This window comes from Protomyctophum bolini, assembly GCF_963924005.1.
Source record: "Protomyctophum bolini genome assembly, chromosome: 8".
NCBI lineage: Eukaryota > Metazoa > Chordata > Actinopteri > Myctophiformes > Myctophidae > Protomyctophum > Protomyctophum bolini.
Window position 1 is genome coordinate 23,894,214 of NC_137869.1, and position 22,551 is coordinate 23,916,764.

The 22,551-nt window shown below is 45.5% G+C and overlaps 1 protein-coding gene across 1 annotated transcript in view; it reads left to right on the top strand.

The window, feature by feature from the left end:
- The window catches only part of kdm4b (lysine (K)-specific demethylase 4B), a gene marked incomplete at its 3' end in the record, with an annotated part of 48,011 nt that overhangs the window by 19,560 nt on the left and 5,900 nt on the right, over positions 1-22,551 (top strand). Inside the window, 6 exon segments of the mRNA XM_080770488.1 lie at positions 1,474-1,619; positions 4,063-4,112; positions 10,834-10,937; positions 17,094-17,231; positions 20,445-20,641; positions 21,275-21,537. Of these exon segments, the coding sequence (XP_080626614.1) occupies positions 1,474-1,619; positions 4,063-4,112; positions 10,834-10,937; positions 17,094-17,231; positions 20,445-20,641; positions 21,275-21,537 (898 nt within the window).

Here is a 22,551-nt window from a genome sequence, read left to right on the forward strand (position 1 = left end):
GCCCTAACTCAATTACCTTTTCTCTCTACGCCATCCGGTCTAATTAAAAGAAGAAAGAAATTATTTAGTTGCTGTCGGGCAGAAAAACTCATATCGCCATATTTTAACTTTTTGTGTGCCTTACTTGATCATACTACAGCGTCACACGAGCTAGAAACTCGGTGCGAAGCCACACATTTTGAGCTTGTAGATCTGCTACTTTTGGTACTTTTGGAATCCTGAAACGGTTTTGAACCACCCCCACCCCACAGACACAATATATTTGTATCCACGACCCCATCACAATTTATCGTCCACATTGAAGGTTAGAAACACTTCACATTTTCAAAGGTAAAGGCCAAAATAGTCGACCTACAAGCTCACGTCGGCTTTATATTATTCGTGCAACAAGATGTATATGGCTTAATTGGTTAATGACACAGTCTAAAACGTGTCTTGGAGGGGCTCGGGTGGCGCAGTGCTAAAGTATCTGCCCACCACGCGGAGTCTGGGTTCGAATCCGTCTGGCATTGTTGAGGGTATAGGGAAGCCAGGCAGGGAGGGTGATATTTGTCACTTCACGTACTCTTATATGGGTCGTCAGGTTAGTACTGGGCAGGAGGAGTAGGTCGGGAGGCTTTACGTCCTCCCGGTGGGGGCTCCTCACTGGCAGGTGATTCAGTAGGATACAACGGCAGTGGGAGGGAGGAATAGGCAGGAACAAAATACAAAACTATAAAAACTCAAACATGGAGACAGACAACAGTCGGGGATTCACACTGAGACGGACTGAGTCCGTTTAATTCCAACCGTTCCCGAATACGGTTGCCTGGTCCCCGCTGGCCATGATTCACTTTGCCTGAGATTCAACAGCGCACCCGGGTACACTTGCATAACACACTTTAGTCCTTCAGGTGGCGGTGTGCTTGATGGCTGGAGTGCACGGACACTGACCATCAACTCTGCGACATTGTCTCCAATAAATCCAGACACACTGCATTGCATTGCCTCTTTGCCGTTACTTCACTGTCAGCCTGCCTGCTATTCACCGTCAGTCAGTTCTGTGCTCCAGTGTCGTGTTTGATTAGTTTTCTATGGATTCTACTTCAGCATTATTATTCCTTTTACTTTGGGGACTATGCCAAGCCCAAGAGCCGCAGAATAAGATCGGCGCGTACTGCGTGTATACGTAGATTCAACAGGAGACGGGCGGCGTTGGGAAATGCACTAGTGTTGCGCATAACTCTACTGAGATCTCCAAATCCATTTCTTTTAACCTCTACTAAACTACGCCGCTGTCTCGATTAACGGCCCGGCATGCCATTTCCATTCGCAAACCCTGCTTTGATTGGCACGTTGATTTCCCAATGCGAACGTTAAGCATGCGACTAGATGGAGTTATGGGTGAATCTGGATCAAATGGAGCAGTCTGACGCTTGCATATAAAAGATTATGCTTTACCATAAATGTTACTCTTTTTGGACAAATTAACAGTTGGTACAAGTCGGGTCAGATGATGGCAGTCTGCCAAGCTTATCTATCTGGGCAACCCCTGAGGCCAATGAGCTGTTGGCCACCAGCTCGCTAGCACGCTGTCCCGGCGGAGAGAGCGCCAGGTGTTGGGTGTGGCACAGAAGGGTGTGAGTAACGCAACCAATAAAACTTCCTGATGGCAAGAATTAACCGCCGTGCACACCGAGCACTATAACCCATGGATTAAAGTTCTCAATAGCCGCGACCGATTTCAGTCGTTTGGAAGCACGTCACACACCTTACAAGATCCTGCAGATGTACAAGCTCGCCTGTGGATCTGCTACTTTTGATACTTTTGCGCGACGCTGTAGGACAATGAATTAGTATGCCGTTAATTTATGAAAAAGCACAACAGGTAGGTTGCAGCGGCTTTCAACCTTTTTTCATACCAAGGTCCATTATTCATTGGGCATTTGAGCCACGGACCACCATTTGATGACATTTAGCCTCTCAGACAAAAAATTATAATAATTCTATCATTGGATAAGATTCCATGCTGTATTGATGTTGGTATAATAGGAGAGCTAACAGGCAAACGTTGATCAAAATAACCACTACTTCTACATGTTCTAATTGTGTGGACTTCTTGTAAATTGAGTAATGCTGATTACTGCGAGCGTAACATGAAACCAAATTGACCCATACGGGATTACAGATCCATTTGGTCTCTTATTGAGTGTCAAATTAAACCAAACTTGGATTAATTTAACACTCAAGAGCTAAAGAATTTGGTTACCAACTCTCCCATCATTTAGTTAGGGACCACCTGGAACCCCCTCAAGGACCACTGGTGGTCCCCGGACCACTGGCTGAACACCACTGAGTAAGAATATGGAGTTAAGAGGTTTCTGCCCCTGACAGCAACGTTTTTTCCAGTTGCATGGGCCTTTTAATCAACGTTGTCCTCGTGATCTATGTTCCTTGGAGGACCTGTAGCCGACTCTAGTCTCCACTCTCCACCGGCTTCCCGAATGACTGGAGGCTGTGTGTGTGTGTGTGTGTGTGGGTCAGCAAGCTGTGTTCTGTTCTGACAGCAGCCCCTGGACCAGACCGCCTCGTGATGGATCGAGCTTCTCCTTCTGTTTGCTAAGCCACCATTCTGCTGCGTGCGTGCCTGCCGTTTCAAACTCTGGCCCACAGGTGGCAGTGTGGCACCACGCATCAGACACGGCTCATGATCTCCTCTCTTTTCTCTTCTCCTCCTCCTCCTCCTCCTGAGTGGCCTCTCTTTCATGGTCGCTGTCGGGTGGAAAACCTCATATGTTACCCTGATAATATAAACCTCATATGTCCAAAACTGTTACCATTCAGGTTTCAAATTCAAATCCTCAAACCTCATATGTCCAAAACTGTTACCATTCAGGTTTCAAATTAAAATCCTCGAGCTGGAAACTGCTTTCGATTATTTTGTGTGCCTCTGTCTTGTGATCAAGTAGGGCGCTGAAATGATAAAAACACATATAAATATGGAGGTAAGAGGTTTCTACCCCCCTTCCCCTCTCTGTACAGTGAGATGTTGGCCTGTGGGAGGCAGGGAGGAGTGCTGGGTGTTTATATTCCCTGCAGTGCATTTACCTGAGCACCCTAGGCGGGTTGTAGTGAAACCAGCATGCTTTTAACTAAGCGGAGCGGAGGAGGCTTCCCCACCAATTCATTCATTGTTGCTGTCGGGCAGAAACCTCTTACTTAGTTACTTCCATACTTTTCTTCTCGTAAATTAACATCCTACTTTTAGTACTTGGTCGTACTACAGCTTGTGTGAAGATCTGCTACTTTTGCTATTTTTGAAAATGCCAGTTTTGGACAGGTTTCCACCCGATGGAGACGATATATATATATCTGTAACACTGCATGTGCATACATCCACGCTATTGCAGTGGTTCTCAAAGCTTTTATTCATTTCAAGGATCCCCCCCCCCCCATAACCCTGAGAGTAGAGAGTACAAATGGAACCAAATGGACCCTGTAGCGGTTACATTCGCTTCCATTTGGACACTCTCCGAACTGCAAACCAGTAAGGATCCATTTGGGGGCTCCTCAAGGAACCCTGGCAGTCCCGGGACCCCTACATTTCATTTAACACAACGGTGGAATCAGGGGGCCCTGATCCCACTGTTGTATTAACCCATTTAGAGGACGATTCTGAAAAACCCTATGTTTCTATGTCAGTCGTTCTCAAACATTTTCTTGTGAAGGACCCCCAAAAATATATAGAATTGGCCGCCGACCCCCATCTGAAAATATGATGTTCCAGGGACCCCCCCCCCCCCCCCCCCAGAAGCAAAGATTTAAACCTTTACCCTATACAGTTCACTTATAGAGGCTCCTTTCTCTCCCTATACTACTCTCGTCAGTAAGTCACATGACTCGGCTGATTGATTTCAGTCAATTAGTTTGATTAAACTGTTGCACCACTTGTAGAATCCACAGGGCTTCCTGGTTCTCTGATAGCCAGACTACTGCAGGAGAGACCATAGGGAGAGACCCATGGAATGGTCTAAATGTTGTTCACCATTAATTGGGTTTCCTTCCCTCTGCTGTTCTCTGTAGGTACTGCATCCCACCGGAGCATGGGAAGAGGTTAGAGAGGCTCGCACAAGGTAAGAAACAGTGGTGGAAAGAACATTGTTATTTTATTGTACATATTGTTGTTGTTGAAAATAGCAGATCTACAAGTATAAAGTAGGCCTTGACTATGTATGTTAGTATAAATAATCATAGTAAAACGGTACAATATTTGCCTTCACGGTGGAAGTATAATGTAAATTAAAATTACCTCAAAGTTGTACTTAAGACAGTATTTGAGTAGAGTTCTGGGCAACTTTCCACCTCTGGGAAAACGCACTCTAAAAGCTTGTAGCACGATTTACCCAGAATGCCTTGGGGCTGAGGTGCTTCTGGTGTGTTTGGTCCCTACTGAGAGAAGAGGTGTTGAATGTGTACTTCACGCACGCACACACACAAGCTCTGCCTCCTTTTACACAAGCACGCACTCACACACACTAAATGAAGAGTCCTCACAGAGTAGTTCCTCCTCAGCCTCCCTCTTCTCTCACTCTCCTTTGGTCTGTGTTCTCTCCTAACCTTCACTCCCTCCATCTCCTGTTAACTGTTTAGATGCCATGCCCGAGATAACAAAATTAATCTACCTCTTTGCCCAGGTCGCCACGCCCGAGATTGTAGATACGCCAATGAAGATAAACAGGAAAGGGCCTAGTATAGAGCCCTGAGGAACTCCGCTCAACTAAATATGTTTACTTTTTTTTTAATGCCAGCTGAACCCCTGAGTCCCTGTAGATAAACACTAGCGACACAAAAAGAAGAAAAACAAAAAACAAAAAAAAAACACGGCAAGCTAGGGAAAAGTGTGGCTCTTTCATTCCCCCCTTTTCTTTTTTTAGCCTCTCAACTTTGTGTGAGTGACACCTTTTGTTGACAGACTGTCTGGGGAGATGCAGAGTGCAACACCTCCACACTGGAAAACATCTTCCTGTTATGTCCCAGTCAAAGACCTGCATGTGACACACACACACACACACACACACACACACACACACACACACACACACACACACACGCAGTCACGCACCAGTGAAATTTGAAATTCAAATGCTGCTTAAGATAGCCCAGGCATAGGTACATGAGCAGGTTTCAACCTGTGTGTGTATTCGTGTGCGCATGCAGGCATATAAGCCTCAATGTTTGTCTCCTGTCAGGCTTCAAACGTGTGAGGAAACTGCTGTTTGCAATTAAGGGTTTTAATGATAAGAAATACCCTTATGCTAAAATACAGGTTTTAAAATGTGTGGACTGTATAGTAAACCAGAGATCTAGGATGGCATGTTGCCTTCAAGGTAAATCTGTGGACTGTGAATCTTAACGGGCACAAAATGTGAAGGAACTGAGAACGGGATTCTAGTGATCCGGTTGTTATTATCAGCAACCTTTCAGCCGTGTTTATGGGGAACTAAAACTGCATGTAGCAGCTATATAAAAACAACACAAATCACAACACGCGTCGCATTACAATTAAACATGCCATCAGTCAGAAACCTTATCTCCATATTTTTTACTTAGTGAGGGTTTAAAAAATGATCTGCAACATTATGTTAAAGATACATTAAAAAAAAATATATATATATCTACAATATATACATTAAAGAAAGGTTTTCAATCATAATGACCTGGACACACACACACACACACACACACACACACACACACACACACACACACACACACACACACACACACACACAATTACAAGCCTACTTCACCACCACATCCTTTATGATTCCCTTAATGTCGCCAATGGATATAAATGTATTGTGTGGTGTGTGTGTGTGTGTGTGTGTGTGTGTGTGTGTGAGAGAGACAGAATGTAACAGTAGCTAGCTGGTGCAGCCTGAAAGGAGCGTCTTGAGGCTCTAAGTTAATAGGGAGCCCTGCACACAGTGCCGGCTGCATTTTAATGTGGATTAATACCCAGACTGCACCAGTACATTAGTCACTTTTTATCAGTGCCAAGACATGCACACACACACACACACACACGCGCGCGCGCACAGAGACGCACGCACAGTGCACACACAACTAACACATTCGTGGGTCTCCCCATTTATCCTCTCGCTCTGCGTCCTCATCTCTCGCTCTCTCTCTCTCTCTCTCTCTCTCTCTCTGTGGCGTTGTCATCCTTCATGACTGAAGGATTAAGCTGCTCCTAATGTCAGTGGCATTCAAGTTGACTTGGTTAAAGGCACCCATCTACAACCAACCAACCAACCACCTTGAAGTCACTAGAGAATAGAACAAATGCATACAGTAGGAACTCTTGGAGCTTTAAAGTGTTGCCATTTAACCCATTAACTCATTACTGCCAAAAGTAAATGCATAAATAAATCAGCCCTTGCCAGTGTGTGTTTTTACTAACCTTTCAAGACCCATAGAATATTTCGCTCCACGACGATCGACACACCGATTGTCTCATAAGACAGAGGAGAGTCCGAGTCTGCTTTGCTAAAACACAGAATATAATCTCCTTTGTGTGAAGTGAATGGTGCAACTCTGCAGAACTTCCAGAGCCACAGGAACGCTCCCAGGCATTTTTTTTCCTACTTGGTCTGTGTCTCATAGGAGGGCTGTGGGCAGTTCAGAAACATCGATGGGGAATACAAGCTAATAGAAACGGCAGGCTTTCTAGCCCTGAAAAGTTGCAATGCGAAAATGGAAGCCATCGTTCTCACGATAATAAAAATCTAAACATTTCTGTAAAAAAATCTTGTTTAAAAACAATCAGCCTAAGGATGATGTCACTGGAAGACGGTTTCTAAACTGCCCACAGCCCTCCTATGAGACACAGCCTGAGTAGAAATAAATCGTGCCATTTTATCATGATTATTAGTGAGGACCTATTATATGAAGATAGGTTGAAAAGTGGTGAAGTGGTCCTTTAATATGTGTGTGTTTTAGACTGCGTAACAGTGAAACTTGGTTGTGAAAACCAACCAAACGCTATTGTCGTGCCAGCCAGGGACCCAGGGACACACAAAGCTCCGTAATGGAGTGGCTGCACCACTCAACAAGAAAGCATACATGTTTGACATTAGACCGGACAGGGTTGGAAGAACACATTTTGGATATATTTTCTTTTTACCAAAAATGTACCAAAATTGTGACCCAAAAAAATGAGATTTGAACTGAACTGAACCGTGGGCTTACTGAACCGTTGGACCCCTAGTGTGTGTGTGTGTGTGTGTGTGTGTGTGTGTGCTGGAGAGTAGTGTTTATCTTCCACAAGTTCTAATTACCAGGGCACACAGCAGCAGCCACCGTCACCTCACATCAGTCACAGAGACACATTACCCAGCGCTCACAATCTAACATCATATGTTACTTTAATAACACTCTGTGTGACTCCAGGCAGTATGACCCCCCGCCGTGGCTCTGCCATCTCTCTCTCTCTCTCTCTCTCTCTCTCTCACACACACACACACACACACACACACACACACACACACACACACACACACACACACACACCACCACCACCGTGTCAGGATGACGGAAGGACTTGTCTAACTCCCTGTACAAGAAGTTGTACCGCTGTTTGACTTTGGGGGCTGTCTTTTTAGCTCGAAGACGTGTTAATACAGTGACAGGAGAGTTGAGCATACATTATGACACACGTCCTTCAGGGAGAAGGGCGCTGCTGGGCCACGTGTTGAGCGCAGTGGGAGAGAGAGAGGAAGAGAGATGCAGAAAAGGGAGTGTGTGGTTGTGGATGTTGTTGCTGTCTGACAGAAACCTCTTATCTCCATATTATAACCATTTCTGTGTTTTTCTTTTTTTTCTTGGAGTAAATTTATGTCCTACTTGATCATATTACAGCCTCACACAAAAGCATCAAAAGTAGCACATCCGCAAGCTCGAAGCTTGTGGATGTGCTACGTTTGCTGTTTTCTTTTATAATAAAGTGATACATTAATTCCATACCATCATGCATACATAGAGTACAAACATACTATTGCTACGTCTGTATTAACCCACCCATGCTATGAACTTGTAGGTCTGCTATTTTTCAAAAATTGTGAAAATGTGCCTCAAATCTTTTGAATATATATTATTATTATTATTAGTGAATATTTTAACTCAAATCTTTGCTTCTGGGGGGTCCCTGGAACAACATATTTTCAGATGGGTGGGTCGGTGGCGAATTACATATCATTGTTGGGGTCCTTGACAGGAAATATTGAGAACCACTGATATTGAAACATGAGGTTTTTCAGAATATTGTCATGATTTAGAAGACGTCAGGCCTAAATGGGTTAAGAGGCTGTACTCGGCCACGGGCGACCTCTCAACAACAATGCGTGGGATTGGTGCGTTGGCCTTACCATGTACTTCTCCACAGTGCTCACTGTCCCGGCTTCTCATTCAGAAGAATAACCCATTTACTCCTCCAGGGACTTAATAAATTATATTTATTCATATAGTGAGGAAGTCAAGTTCAAGGTAATGCTGATATTGCATGTTTCATGTTTTCTCCAACAACATGCCCATTGTCACTTCCTCCTGAGAGGTGGTGACTGCCTGCCTGCCTGCCTGACTGACTGACTGACTGACTGACTGACTGACTGACTGACTGACTGACTGACTGACTGACTGACTGACTGACTGACTGAGTTGGTAAATACAAACAGCAGTGGTTCCCAAACAGTGTGCCAATGAGACCAGGACAGAGTTTTCAGCGGAAACACTAATCAATAAAAGCCTTGATTGTGAGCTTTGTAAGATATAGTGTGCAGACTTCTATTTTTTTTCTTTCTTTTTTTTATCCTAACTAGTACAGGCTTGGATGTTGTGACATTGTGACAACATTATTATTTTAAACTATATAATACAACTTTACAAACTTTTAAAAGTACTGTATATCAGCACTTTGTACACGGGGGAGAGAGATGGAGTGACATGCAGTAAAGGAGTCGAACCCACGGCACACTGCCAGACTGGGCTACCTGCACACTGCCAGACTGGGCTACCTGCACACTGCCAGACTGGGCTACCCACGGCACACTGCCAGACTGGGCTACCTGCACACTGCCAGACTGGGCTACCTGCACACTGCCAGACTGGGCTACCTGCACACTGCCAGACTGGGCTACCCACGGCACACTGCCAGACTGGGCTACCGGCGGCACACTGCCAGACTGGGCTACCTGCACACTGCCAGACTGGGCTACCTGCACACTGCCAGACTGGGCTACCTGCACACTGCCAGACTGGGCTACCTGCACACTGCCAGACTGGGCTACCTGCACACTGCCAGACTGGGCTACCTGCACACTGCCAGACTGGGCTACCTGCACACTGCCAGACTGGGCTACCCACGGCACACTGCCAGACTGGGCTACCTGCGGAACACTGCCAGACTGGACTACCGGCGGCACACTGCCAGACTGGACTACCCACGGCACACTGCCAGACTGGGCTACCCGCGGCACACTGCCAGACTGGGCTACCTGCGGCACACTGCCAGACTGGGCTACCCACGGCACACTGCCAGACTGGGCTACCCACGGCACACTGCCAGACTGGACTACCGGCGGCACACTGCCAGACTGGACTACCCACGGCACACTGCCAGACTGGGCTACCCACGGCACACTGCCAGACTGGGCTACCCACGGCACACTGCCAGACTGGGCTACCCGCGACACACTGCCAGACTGGGCTACCCACGGCACACTGCCAGACTGGGCTACCGGCCACGGTGCCTGGACCGCTGAGCCACGGCACACTGCCAGACTGGGCTACCGGCCAAGGTGCCTGGACCGCTGAGCCACGGCACACTGCCAGACTGGGCTACCGGCCTAGGAGTCCAACCCGCGGCACACTGCCAGACTGGGCTACCGGCCAAGGTGCCTGGACCGAACCCGCGGCACACTGCCAGACTGGGCTACCGGCCACGGTGCCTGGACCGCTGAGCCACGGCCCAGGCCTTTTACATTTATTTTTTTTTCTTTTACAAATGTTCCAAAAATAGTGAAAACTGATGTAGCGCTGACAAAGTGTCACATTGGAGCATCATGAACTGGTAGCTATTGTCAATGTGAATGTGAGATTTTGACTCGTCCGTTGGTGCCTCGGCCACACAGTGTGAACACCAGTGTATGATACCGACATCCGCTTGTAGTTTAAACTCCCTACCAATGCCTTAACCCATTTTGACCTGGGGATGATTCTACAAATGTCTTCTAAATCCTGACAGTTTTCTGAAAAACCCATGTTTCTATGTCTTTGCTGCTCAAGCTAGGGTCCTATGTCAAGGACCCCCAAGAATTATATGAATTTGGCCGCCGACCCCCGTCTCTAAATATTCTTTTCCAGGGACCTCCCCAGTAGCAAAGATTTTAGTTAAAAATGTTCGCTCTGAAAGAATATTCAAAGATTTGCGCTACATTTTCAAGATTTTTCAAAAATAGCAAGCTCTATGAGCTTGTAGATCTGCTATTTTTCAATAGCTAAATGATAACATAATGTTTAAAACGGCAAAAGGCGTTCCCGCCCAAAATGGGTTAACATAATCAATCTTGCATTGTTGTGACATCATCATTCGTCTCTGTCCGGTCGCTCCGGGGGAAACCTGATTGTGACTTTCTCAGGATTCAAAATTCCAACGTATCAAAAGTAGCAGATCTACAAAACAAGTTAGAATATGGAGATGGAATGTTTCTGCCCAACAGCAACGAAATGGTCCACACTAAACGCATCTGTTGATTTATTACAAGTCATAATAAATTTCTACCCCACCCCTCTCTCTAGGTTTTTTCCCTGGCAGTTCTCAGGGCTGTGATGCCTTCCTCCGCCACAAGATGACGCTCATCTCTCCATCCATCCTGAAGAAGTACAGCATTCCCTTCGACAGGGTGAGTGGTTGTAGTTCACCGCTGCGCTAACCTTTAGCTGTTAGCACTTGTGTTTCTGTAGTCTATAATAAAACATTTACATAGGCCTATTTAATCCATTCAGGACGGGAACCCCTTTTGGTGTTTTAAGCCATTATGCTATGCTTTAGCTGTTGAGAAATAGCAGATCTACAAGCTCATAGCGCGGCACCGAGTGCAGCGCTATGAACTTGTAGGTCTGCTATTTTTGAAAAACCTGTGAAAATGTAGCGCAAATCTTTGAATATATTCTTTCAGAGTGAGCGTTTTTAACTCAAATCTTTGTCCACTGGAACAACATATTTTCAGATGGGGGTCCATGACATGAAAACCACTGATACAGAAACAGAATTAAGAAGACATTTTTTTTATTTCGACGTCGGGCCTAAATGGGTAAAAAAAAGTGAATGAAGCTTAGCTAGATCGACCAAATTTGAGCATAATATTTATTTGTCTTTGGTTCAAGCTTGACTACAGCAGCGGCGGTCTCTCAAAAACTAAAACAGGCTACTATTGCAGGGGAAGCACAACACTGTCGTGCCGACTCGTGCGTCATAGTATAAAATATGGGTAATCAGACTAATCGATTTACCCAAAACAAAGCTAATCTTTTCATGTCGATTTGTTGATGTACAAAATAAAAACTACAATAAAAATACAATACAATAAAACCTTTGGTTATTCAGTCAATCAAAAAAGCAATCGTCAGAATGACCACACTAAGAAATCAATGAATAGTGATCACCCCCTCAGAAGTACAAATCACTAGACCGTGACGTTTAGAGTTGAAAACAACAGATGTTTGTCAGTGATAATAGTGTCTGGTAGTCTCACAGGACAACACGACCAGCCTCGTCACAGGACCAACAGTCCAGAACAAACCCACACAGCGGTTTGCTGAAGCCAACGCAAAGTGCCAAAACAAACAATTTCACAAGTTTTGAGGAATCCAGGATCCAGTTAAATGTCATTTTGACATGATGTGACAGTTTGAACTCCGATATTGGGGACCCAGGGGTGCAGATGGCCTGACAAGCAGGGTATAAAAGGCTTGGTAAAAAACTAAGGACAGTTGCTGCCACCCGATATACCCGAGACTATCTCGTCTGTGACTTTGCTTTGCTATAATAAAACTTAGAACTAACGTATTCCGACAAGTCTGGTCTACTTCATTCTGCGTCTTGACATGCATTCCTCCCTGGCCATCCGAGATCCTCCAACTACATCAACAAAAAAGGTCTGAAGTATTTTAAACTTCCATTTAAGATGCTGTAGTGAAGAACTGTTAACAAAAAAAACAACAAAAAACACCACAACCTATTGCTACAGAAAAATGAACGGAAGATTAAAAGTTTAAGGGAAGAAAAACAAGGGAATATACAATGCATGGGTGCTGTCAGCATAACTTCAGCATGTTTTATTTTAATTTTCTTTTTCCTTCCGTTCATCTCGTGTTCCTGCCCCTGTGGGCGTCATTATCACCTCCGATGTGCCACCGTCTCTCACACGCACGCACGCATGCACGCACGCACGCACGCACGCACGCGTGAGAGAAGTGTCTCGGAAGTGTCATAACACACACGCACGCCCCTCACTTCAACCATCCAAAAACAGGAAACCCGACTTGTTATCCTTTCTTTATTTTCCCGTGAACTTATTTTGGGCGCACACCTCCTTCCCTCGGTCTGTAAAGTTTACCTCCTATACTCTCTGCTCCTTGATTCACACCACCATCATCATCATCATCACTTGTCTGCTCGTCTTTTGATTTTCTCATCTTCTTTTTCCTTCCCCTGACTGTGCCAGAAGCGGGGCTCTGCCAAATTGGTCTTTTAGTTTTATTATTGCGCATGACACCCCTCCCCACCCCCCTCTCTCTGTCTTTCCTTCTCGCATACAAAACGAAAGTTCCTTTTAACAAGGTTGAGCAGGAACTGGAGAGACTGACGTCAATCCCTGAGCTGCAGCTTATAAGAACAAGAGTGGAAGTTTAGACTTATCCTTTTTGTACATGTGTTGCAAATTCTTTGTTCAGGGGTGAAAGTGTTCCAGCCGTGTTCCAGTGTTTTTTTGCCTGGCCGAATATCGGAAACGAATTTCGGAGGACGTAAACAAATAATTGACCCCACTTTATGTCGATCACGTTTGCACACTGCCGCCGAATATTTCGCTTGTATAACGTTTTGGTGGGGGTCTAGTGGGGTGTTGGTAACTGGCTGACAGCTAGTGATAGCCTACTACTTTCTACTGTCTAGTGGGGTGTTGGTAACTGGCTGACAGCTAGTGATAGCCTACTACTTTCTACTGTCTAGTGGGGTGTTGGTAACTGTCTGACAGCTAGTGATAGCCTACTACTTTCTACTGTCTACTGGGGTGTTGGTAACTGCTGACAGCTAGTGATAGCCTACTACTTTCTACTGTCTAGTCTAGTGGAGTCTAGTGGGGTGTTGGTAACGGGCTGACAGCTAGTGATAGCCTACTACTTTCTACTGTCTAGTCTAGTGGAGTCTAGTGGGGTGTTGGTAACTGGCTGACAGCTAGTGATAGCCTACTACTTTCTACTGTCTAGTGGAGTCTAGTGGGGTGTTGGTAACTGGCTGACAGCTAGTGATAGCCTACTACTTTCTACTGTCTAGTGGAGTCTAGTGGGGTGTTGGTAACTGGCTGACAGCTAGTGATAGCCTACTACTTTCTACTGTCTAGTGGAGTCTAGTGGGGTGTTGGTAACTGGCTGACAGCTAGTGATAGTGACGCATCAGTGTGCAACCACCTTAACTTTGTCACTTTATATTTTAACCACATACATTGGCTATTCAAATATAGCATAATTTATTTTATACTAGAATTTCGCCGGCCTTCGGCCGGCGAATCCTAGTTACATTGCAGCGCAATATGGGAAGAAGGAAATTCTCAGTAGTGTGCCCTGCACATATGTAGTAACGGATGGGTTATAAAGTATTAATAATAACAGAAAGTGTTTTTTATTTCTCATAAATACGCAAACATGGTGAAACAACTACAGTCACAGAGAGCAGTGCCAAGGTAGCTGCTGCCTGCTAACGATGCAAACAACAGCCTTGCCTGTCGTGTGTGTGTGTGTGTGTGTGTGTGTGTGTGTGTGTGTGTGTGTGGGGGGGGGGGATAGCACTAATTTTCGACATTTTACTGTGTCATAAATATTTACATCTGTAGCCTATATTGTGATTACATTTGACCGTACATTTGACTCTTGTGTTATATTCTTGTGAAATATTCAGTAAAGTATTGTGGTGAAATATTCACCCCAAGTTGATAAGATATGCAGAGAATATAATACCAAGAACCCCCAGTTTGAAATGCATTAGGCCACAGACCCCCATTTGATACCATTTGCTCTCTGGGAAAATCAGGGTCCATTTGGTTCCATTTGTATGCTCTTGGAGTATGATGACTGCTAACAGTATTATCATAAAATATGTCTCAGTTTGAAGATTCAAAAAAACATATTTCATATGTGTGAGCTTGTAAAGTAGAACGTTCAACCTAGAGACAGTGTTGCCAAGTCTGATCATTATAAGCTACTTTGGACTTGTTTATCTATTGGTAGTCCTTGACATGGAAATGTTTGAGTTCCACTGCTCTGAAACAACATTAGACAACAAAGTTTGACAGTCAACACTATAATTGATTATTTTAAGACTAATTTCCGGACCATTTCTGATTTACCTACTTTGAACTGGCCTATTAACATTTTTATAGACCTGGTTGCTTGTTTCACTCTCACATCCACGATATGTGGCAACCCTGGTTTGTTTTGGTTTGCGTGTGGATGTGTTTTTGTGTTGCTTTAGCATCTTTATCACAGTAGCTATCAGAGGTTGCAGCAGCTGCTGCTGTCATGAAAACGCAAGTTTCTGTCCCAGAAGCTCACGTTAGGTCTGCGCACACTGTATGTTGCTATGGCAACCTGTCATCAAATGCTGCTAACGTTGTGGTCAGCACTGTTAGCATGTGTGCTATCAGGCAAAAGCTGAGATAGATATAAAACTACTGGCCAAAATGTCATACAAAACACAACAACTAAAATCGGAATGTAATTGTGACCTACAGACCATCATGATTTGCTTGCTGGACCTATAATTAATTTATTTGCATTAAATTGCCACTCGCCCATATAAATAAAAAGCAATAGCCTGCATGTGTGTGTGTGTGTGTATGTGTGTGTGCGCGTGTGCGCAAGACAGACGTGCGTGTGTGTGCAGGCTGAGAGCTGGTGACTGTGATTGACGTGTGAGCTGGATAAATCAGTGAGAGTTGGAAAAAGCGCCCGCAGAGCCAACTCGCAGGCAGTGCCTCAGGCCAGATGCCCGAGAATCGGTACAGGAATCTCTGGGTCACCAGTTTTGGTGTGACACACACGGCTTCCACATTTAGCTTCATACTGGGTGAAAGTGGCGTTCCAAAAATTATTTTTCCCCTCGGAATTCTTATTCACAATGAGATGGAGTTGAGGTGTTTGTGTTTGCTTGCTGGAGCTATAATTAATGTATTTGCATTAAATGTCCACTCGCGCATCGAAGTAAAAAGCAAGATGGCTGCCGATTGCGAGCGGAGAGACGGTGAGAGTAGTGACGTGTGAGCCGGGGGCGGGCCTCTGACAACAGCATGAACACAGGGCAGTGTTGCCAGGTTTGCGAATTGTAAGCGAGTTGTAGTGTGTGCAAGTAGCCTGGTTAAAAGGCCTTGTTTCTGCCCGTGTTGGGGCAACAGAACATGTCGACCAGTTTCTGTCAACCGCTTTTGGTCAGGTGACCAACTCCACAAATGTTAAATTAGATATAACTTTATTTTTTAACGGTTATAACAGTTGCAACGTTTATGTTTATAATATAAAATGCAAACATAAACATGTATTCATTTGTACATGTCACAAGGATAAAACACAAATCACTCACAAATCCACCTTTGTGGTCTTTGTGAGTGTAAACATGTATTTAGTCCCTTGGAAGTCACCATTTGAATTCCCTCAATGCGGCCATGAATAATTGAATTTACTTGGACTAAAATGTATTATGCAAATACACATTTCCATGCTTTGATGGTCCTTAGAATTCCCGCAACGACACATAAAAAAATCTATCGTTGTGTTTAACATTAAAATGTAAATATGGTTTCCTTTGGATTTGCTTCTTGGTCTGTATAGAATGTGCCTGTTCCAGGTGGTCCCCAGCTAAATGATGGAGAGTTGGTAACCAAATGGACCCTTATAGATCTTTAACTCTTGAGAGCGTAACATGAGACCTAATGGAGTCCATTTGGTTTCAAATTATTGTTAAACAGCCGCATTACTTAGTTTCCTAGAAATACACAAATCGAGAATATAGAATAAGAATTATTGTATTCAAACGTTTGGCCTGTTATCTCTCCTATGGTACTAACATCGATAGCCTACAGCACGGATGGAATTGTGGACAGAATTGTATCCAACGATAACGAAATATTAAAAGATTTGCGTATGAGAGGCTTAATCCCCGTGAGACGGTGGTCGGTGGCTCAAATGCAGAATAAAATAATGGACCTTGATTCCCTTAGAGGTGTGTTCACTGCACTGTCCACTCTGTTATGAAGACAAAGCACAGCCTAGAGCGCTTTCTGTGCTGAAAATGAAAGAGGCAAGACCTCATCTCCGCCCAGACAGCAGTACCGGTCATATCACTACCTTGTCCAAGAGCTCCTTTTACACTTAAGGCAACCCATGGCCCATTCTGGACGGGTTAAAGCATTGTTCTATTTAAGCTATTGAAAAATAGCAGATCTACAAGCTCGTAGCGCAGCACTCAGTGCTGCGCTATGAGCTTGTAGATCTGCTATTTTTGATAAACTGACAATGTGGCACCAATCTTGGAATATATATATTCTTTCAGAGCGTACTCAAATCTTTGCTTCTGGGTGGGAGGTCCCTGGAACTACATATTTTCAGATGGGGGTACGCAGCCTACAAATACAGATATTTTTGGGATTCCTTGACATGAAAATGGTTGAGCACCACTGACATAGAAACATGACATAGAAACATAGAAACATCAGAAAACTGTTGGGAATTAGAAGCCTTTTTCCCCCCCTCAGGTCTAAATGTGTGTTCCTTTGTGTCACCACCAGGTCACGCAGAACGAGGGCGAGTTCATGGTCACGTTCCCGTACGGCTACCACGCCGGCTTCAACCACGGCTTCAACTGTGCCGAGTCCACCAACTTCGCCACGCTGCGCTGGGTGGACTACGGCAAGATGGCCACGCAGGTGAGGATAGAGGGAGTCCTAGTGCTTTAGTTTCTGCTTTACAATATTGGTTTATATCCAGGTGAACAATGCTGTATCTCTCTCTCTTTCTGTGCCTCTCCTGCATCTTTCCCTTTCTCTCTCCATGTTGAACTTCACTTTCCCCTTTCTGTTCTCCCAGATGATGTTTGCACACACGCACGCACATACACACAATCCCCTTTCACCACTTGGCTGCTTGGCAGATTTATGAGGTGCCAGTCTGTTGAAGTACCACTATTTCTCTGTCTCTGTCTCTCTCTCTCTCTCTCTCTCTCTCTCTCTCTCTCTCTCTCTCTCTCTCTCTCTCTCTCTCTCTCTCTCTCTCTCTCTCGCTCTTTCTCTCTCTCTTCTCCCCCCCCCCCTCTCCCTCGCTCCATGTGGCCGACTGTCTTTTAAGGAGCAGCAGGCTCTCCCCACTTCTCTGTGTCAACCTCCCTCCCTCTCCTCTATGGCTCTATGCCTGTCTGCTTACACATGGGGAGTTATTTCACGCGCACACACGCACGCGCGCACGTGCACACACACACACACACACACACACACACACACACACACACACACACACACGTCGGTTTGATAGAGATGGATTGGTTGACTTTACCCTCACCATTCTGTTACTGGCAAATTGACAGCCCCATACCACCACCACCACCACCACCAAGCAATCCTCACCACTTCTCCCCCACCTCAAACACTGTGGAGGACTGGGAAGGAGAACAGCCTAGCCGCTGACTGAGTAGCAGTAGGGGCAAAGGTGGCACTGTTGTGCCAGAAACGGAGAGAGAGAGATAGTGCTGCACTGTTGCCTGCTAATGAGAGACAGACAGAGAGAGGGGGCGGGGGGGAGAGGGAGAGGGGAGTTGCACCACTCGGTTCACACAGGTGTGATTTTTTTAATACATATTTTCATGGGAAAAAATGAGAATCGTGTGAGAAATTATATATCAATTCTCGTGGAAGACAATCGAGATTCACATTTGAGCAAGACTTGTGCAGCACTAGTGTCTTATGTGTGGTAGTCTCGGCTCTATTCTGAAAGAGCCAGCAGCTCAGTTCATTCTGAAAGAGCCAGCAGCTCAGTTCTCGGGTGTCTCACTCAGTGTTCCGTCACACTCGGCCCGGCCTGTCTCCCCTCGGGGGTTTTTCCCGGCCCCGGTGACACTTCCACTCTTCCTTTATGTCTTGAGAAGAAGCAACAGAAATCACCTCGCCAGGCAGCACTACCCCCAGCAGCTCCCACAAGGAACGACCGCTACACTTCTTCATCATGGAAGTGACTGGACGATGACTCACACTCCTCGCTCTCTCCTCCTCATATTGGTTTGGGGTTTAGTGTCGAGCACACAGGAGATATAGACCGCAGTTTAGTGTTGTTATTGGTCTGTGTTTGTGCACCTCGGCCCCGCCATAAGCAATAAACCAGCTGTGCGGTGGTCCAATACATTATTAAATGGATGAAGGATATTGTGATTTCAGTCGCGTAAGCAGTGGAGCGAGTAAAGAAATATAAAATAAAAAGAAAATATAGCTTGCTTGCTCTGTGAGCCACATTGTCTGGTAAATCTCATAACTAACCATGTGCTTTTGCTGTTCTAACAGCTGGACAGATTTACTACGGACATTTAATGGAATAGAATAGTGTTTTGTAAATGATGTTTGCACCCGCAAGACTGTTGTTGCATTGCCTACTGCTTTTGCTCCCTTAGAAAGTCTAGCTCTTGGCCGAGCTGCTATTCCAACACAATTGGCCAATAGAGAAGAGAAAAACGTAGAGAAACCGGGCGCTATTCACGGTATGACACATTGTGCCAGCTATGTACATGTTCATAGAAAACCGTATACTCGTATACATAAGAAGATTAAATATTTTGTCCTGTCCTGTTCCGTTCCGTTCCGTTTACTGTCCCGCTCCCGTCCACTAAAATAAAGTCTGGTTGCCTGATTCCATGTGAATGCAGCATAAAGCACTCGGCCATCGGCAGGCCCCATCTGTACTAACTCATTTTAAAACATTTCCCATTTGACCACCCGCAATTTTGCTCTGAACCTTGAGAAACGGTGTGCTAATCCAATGTTCCCTCCTTCAATAACAACACTACCATCATAATGGTTACACAAACATGAAACTGGTGGTTGTACTATTAATAACGAAAATGGGGGAAATGTTCCCTTGCCCCCGCATTTTGATTGCGTTTTCATTTCATTGCTTGTCGACTGTACAAAATACATGCGCCGTACACTTCTTCTGTTTGTTTGTTTTCCCGGACAGTAGAGTCCCGTATTAATTTGTGTCGGTGTCCCTCAGCGCTCATCTATCTCCCTGTTGTCGCTGACGGTTTTATGGCGGTAACAATCATCCCTATAACAGCCTCTCCCTCTCTCTCTCTGCCCCTCTCTGGCTCCAACACGGTTTTCATGTTTCCGTCTCTCAACTGGTGTCATGATCAGATGTAGTGTGAAGATTGGTTTTGTCGCCGAGTCGAAGGGTAAGCGAGCAGTGTTGCCAGGTTTTTGCGAGAGAAATACGCAAACCAGATCAATAAAAAACGAGACCGCGACCGGGCCAGCGGTACTCAAACTTTTTCATGTCAAGTACCCCCCGTCATCCGCCACGGAATTCGGTGTCATGATGAGATGTAGTGTGGATATTGGTTTTGTCGCGGAGTCACTGGGTTTAGCTACTGTTGTGGCGCTCTCTCTCTCTCTCTCTCTCTCTTTCTCTCTCTCTCTCTCTCTCTCTCTCTCTCTCTGTCTTTTCTGTCCATTCTGCTGCAGTATGTCTTCAGTAATTGAACATGCTTTCAGCACAACTCTGGAAGTGAAAAGGAGGAGATGTTATACAGCATGGAAGAAAATACCTTTTGTTTTAATCGAGAGCACACACACACACACACACACACACGCACACACACACACACACACACACACACACACACACACACACACACACGTGGGTGCGGGCACAGATCTACCTGTCTCACATCGAGCCATCTCTTTAATGTGTTTGATTAGATAGAAGTGTTCTTGCTGTTTTTCTTCCCACTTTCCCTGCATCTCTTTGTTGTTCTCAACCTGTCTCATATTGACACGTTTCAACTACAGACTTGTGTACGGCGTGCAGCAGTTAATTATTATAGAGTTGACTAGGACACTGCATCAATCAACTGTGTGTGTGTGTGTGTGTGTGTGTAGTGCACGTGTCGTAACGACACGGTGAAGATCAGCATGGACGTGTTTGTGCGGCAGCTGCAGCCGGAGCGCTACGAGCTGTGGAAGCAGGGCCGAGACGTGACGCTGCTGGACCACCTGAGACCCACGGAGCTCAACAGCCCCCAGCTGGAGCTGTGGAGGGAGAACCGCGTCAAGTACAGAGTCCAGCTGCTGCGCAGGTACAGTGCAGTAGGGCCTCGGAAACCCAGACGTATTTATGTCCAGGGATGAGGGGGAAAAAAGTCTGGGGCAGAGTCCACTTCAATTCGGCATACAGTCGCTCACTGTCTGCACCTTTGTTAAATTGACGCACACACACGTCCACACACATTCCTTTCTCTCTGTCGCTCTAATTAATCAGTCTCATATCGCGCAGCTGCGCCTAGTTTCAGAGCTGCCTATGCCATATACAGCATAGGTGAGTTCCAGTCTAGTAGCCCCTACCCAGTCCCCAAAACACAGCCAGACAACACCAGCTTAAAATGCAAAAAATGCAGTGATTTATGACCAAATTGACACAACACATGGGTAATAATGACCTCAGGGTGGGCCACCCCCGTCCCTGGACTTAAAAAAAATTAAAATTTAAACCTATGCGTAACCTTCCTAACCAACCTTTCTTACAAACACACAGGGCCCAGCAGAAGGTCTTCTTAACCAACCTTTCTTACACACAGGGCCCAGCAGAAGGTCTTCTTAACCAACCTTTCTTACACACACAGGGCCCAGCAGAAGGTCTTCTTAACCAACCTTTCTTACACACACAGGGCCCAGCAGAAGGTCTTCTTAACCAACCTTTCTTACACACACAGGGCCCAGCAGAAGGTGAAGCAGCTGCGGAGGCTGAAGATGGAGGAGGTGAAGGTGCTGGCGGAGGCGGGCATCGAGCTGAACGCCACCGACTACCACCGGCGCGTGGAGCAGGCGGAGTCGGAGCGCAGGCAGGAAAGGCTGAAGCGCGAGGCCATGCTGACCCTGGAGCTCATGGAGAGGGAGGAGCAGGAGAGAGCGGATGCGCTGGCCCGGGCCCAGGTGGTGGCGGCCGCCATGTGGGCCGACGACGCCGTGAAGGAGGGTAAGGATCCCAATGGCTTCCGTTGTCGTTCCTCTCCATTTGTTGGTGAGCATTCTATTAGCAACGGACCCTAACCAGCTGGAACGGATAGTCGTCGTGCCAACATTTATTTTTATTTTTTTGCGGAACAGAGAAAACCTCTGAGTTTAGCGATGATCGGGGGATCGATCATACTGGATATATACATTTTATGTGACTACTGGCATCCTATAGTTTAATACAGATTATACTCTGAACTTTGATGTTATACTGTTTAGACTGATGACTGATTGGGAGGTAGATCAGATCGTCCAATGATCTGTGTGTCCTTGGGCAAGACACTGAACCCCAGATTGCCTCCAGCGGTTTCCACCATTGGTGTGTGAATGTGGGAAATGAGGACGCTGGCGTTGACTGTTGTGTTCGCCGCTTCACCTCCCAATGATGGACCATTGTAAAACGCTTTGAGTAAGCACTCATAGAAAAGCACTATAAAAATGCAATCCATTATTCAGTGCCCAGTCACGTGTTGACCACAGTTATCATGCACCGTTTCTCCTCGACACTAATTTAAACCAGATATCATCTTAATACACACACACACACACACACACACACACACACACACACACACACTTCTAGGGAGTGGAAATTGGAGATAAATTTAGAAGTGACAGGTGGATGTGAATACAGCACTCCTTGGAATTGGAAATATGTCACCACTGTAACAAATCCTTCGGCAATAGCCAGAAGAAGTACACATCGGTGGTGTATGTGTGTGATATATCCATAGTGGCCCTTCGCTCATAAAAGGGTGTGTGTGCTTGCTTTACAACTTTGTAGCTGATGATGGTGCTAATGGTCAATGCCGTGTGCAAGATAGTGTGACTGACTTTCCATTTCGGCCAGGAAGAGCTCCGTCCTTCTGGATGTTATTAAATATAAATGAAAGAAACTATGATGGAGAAACGGAGTGGCTTGAACAATCTTCACTCCACCCAGAACATTATTTATAAACAAATATTAACCACGGAT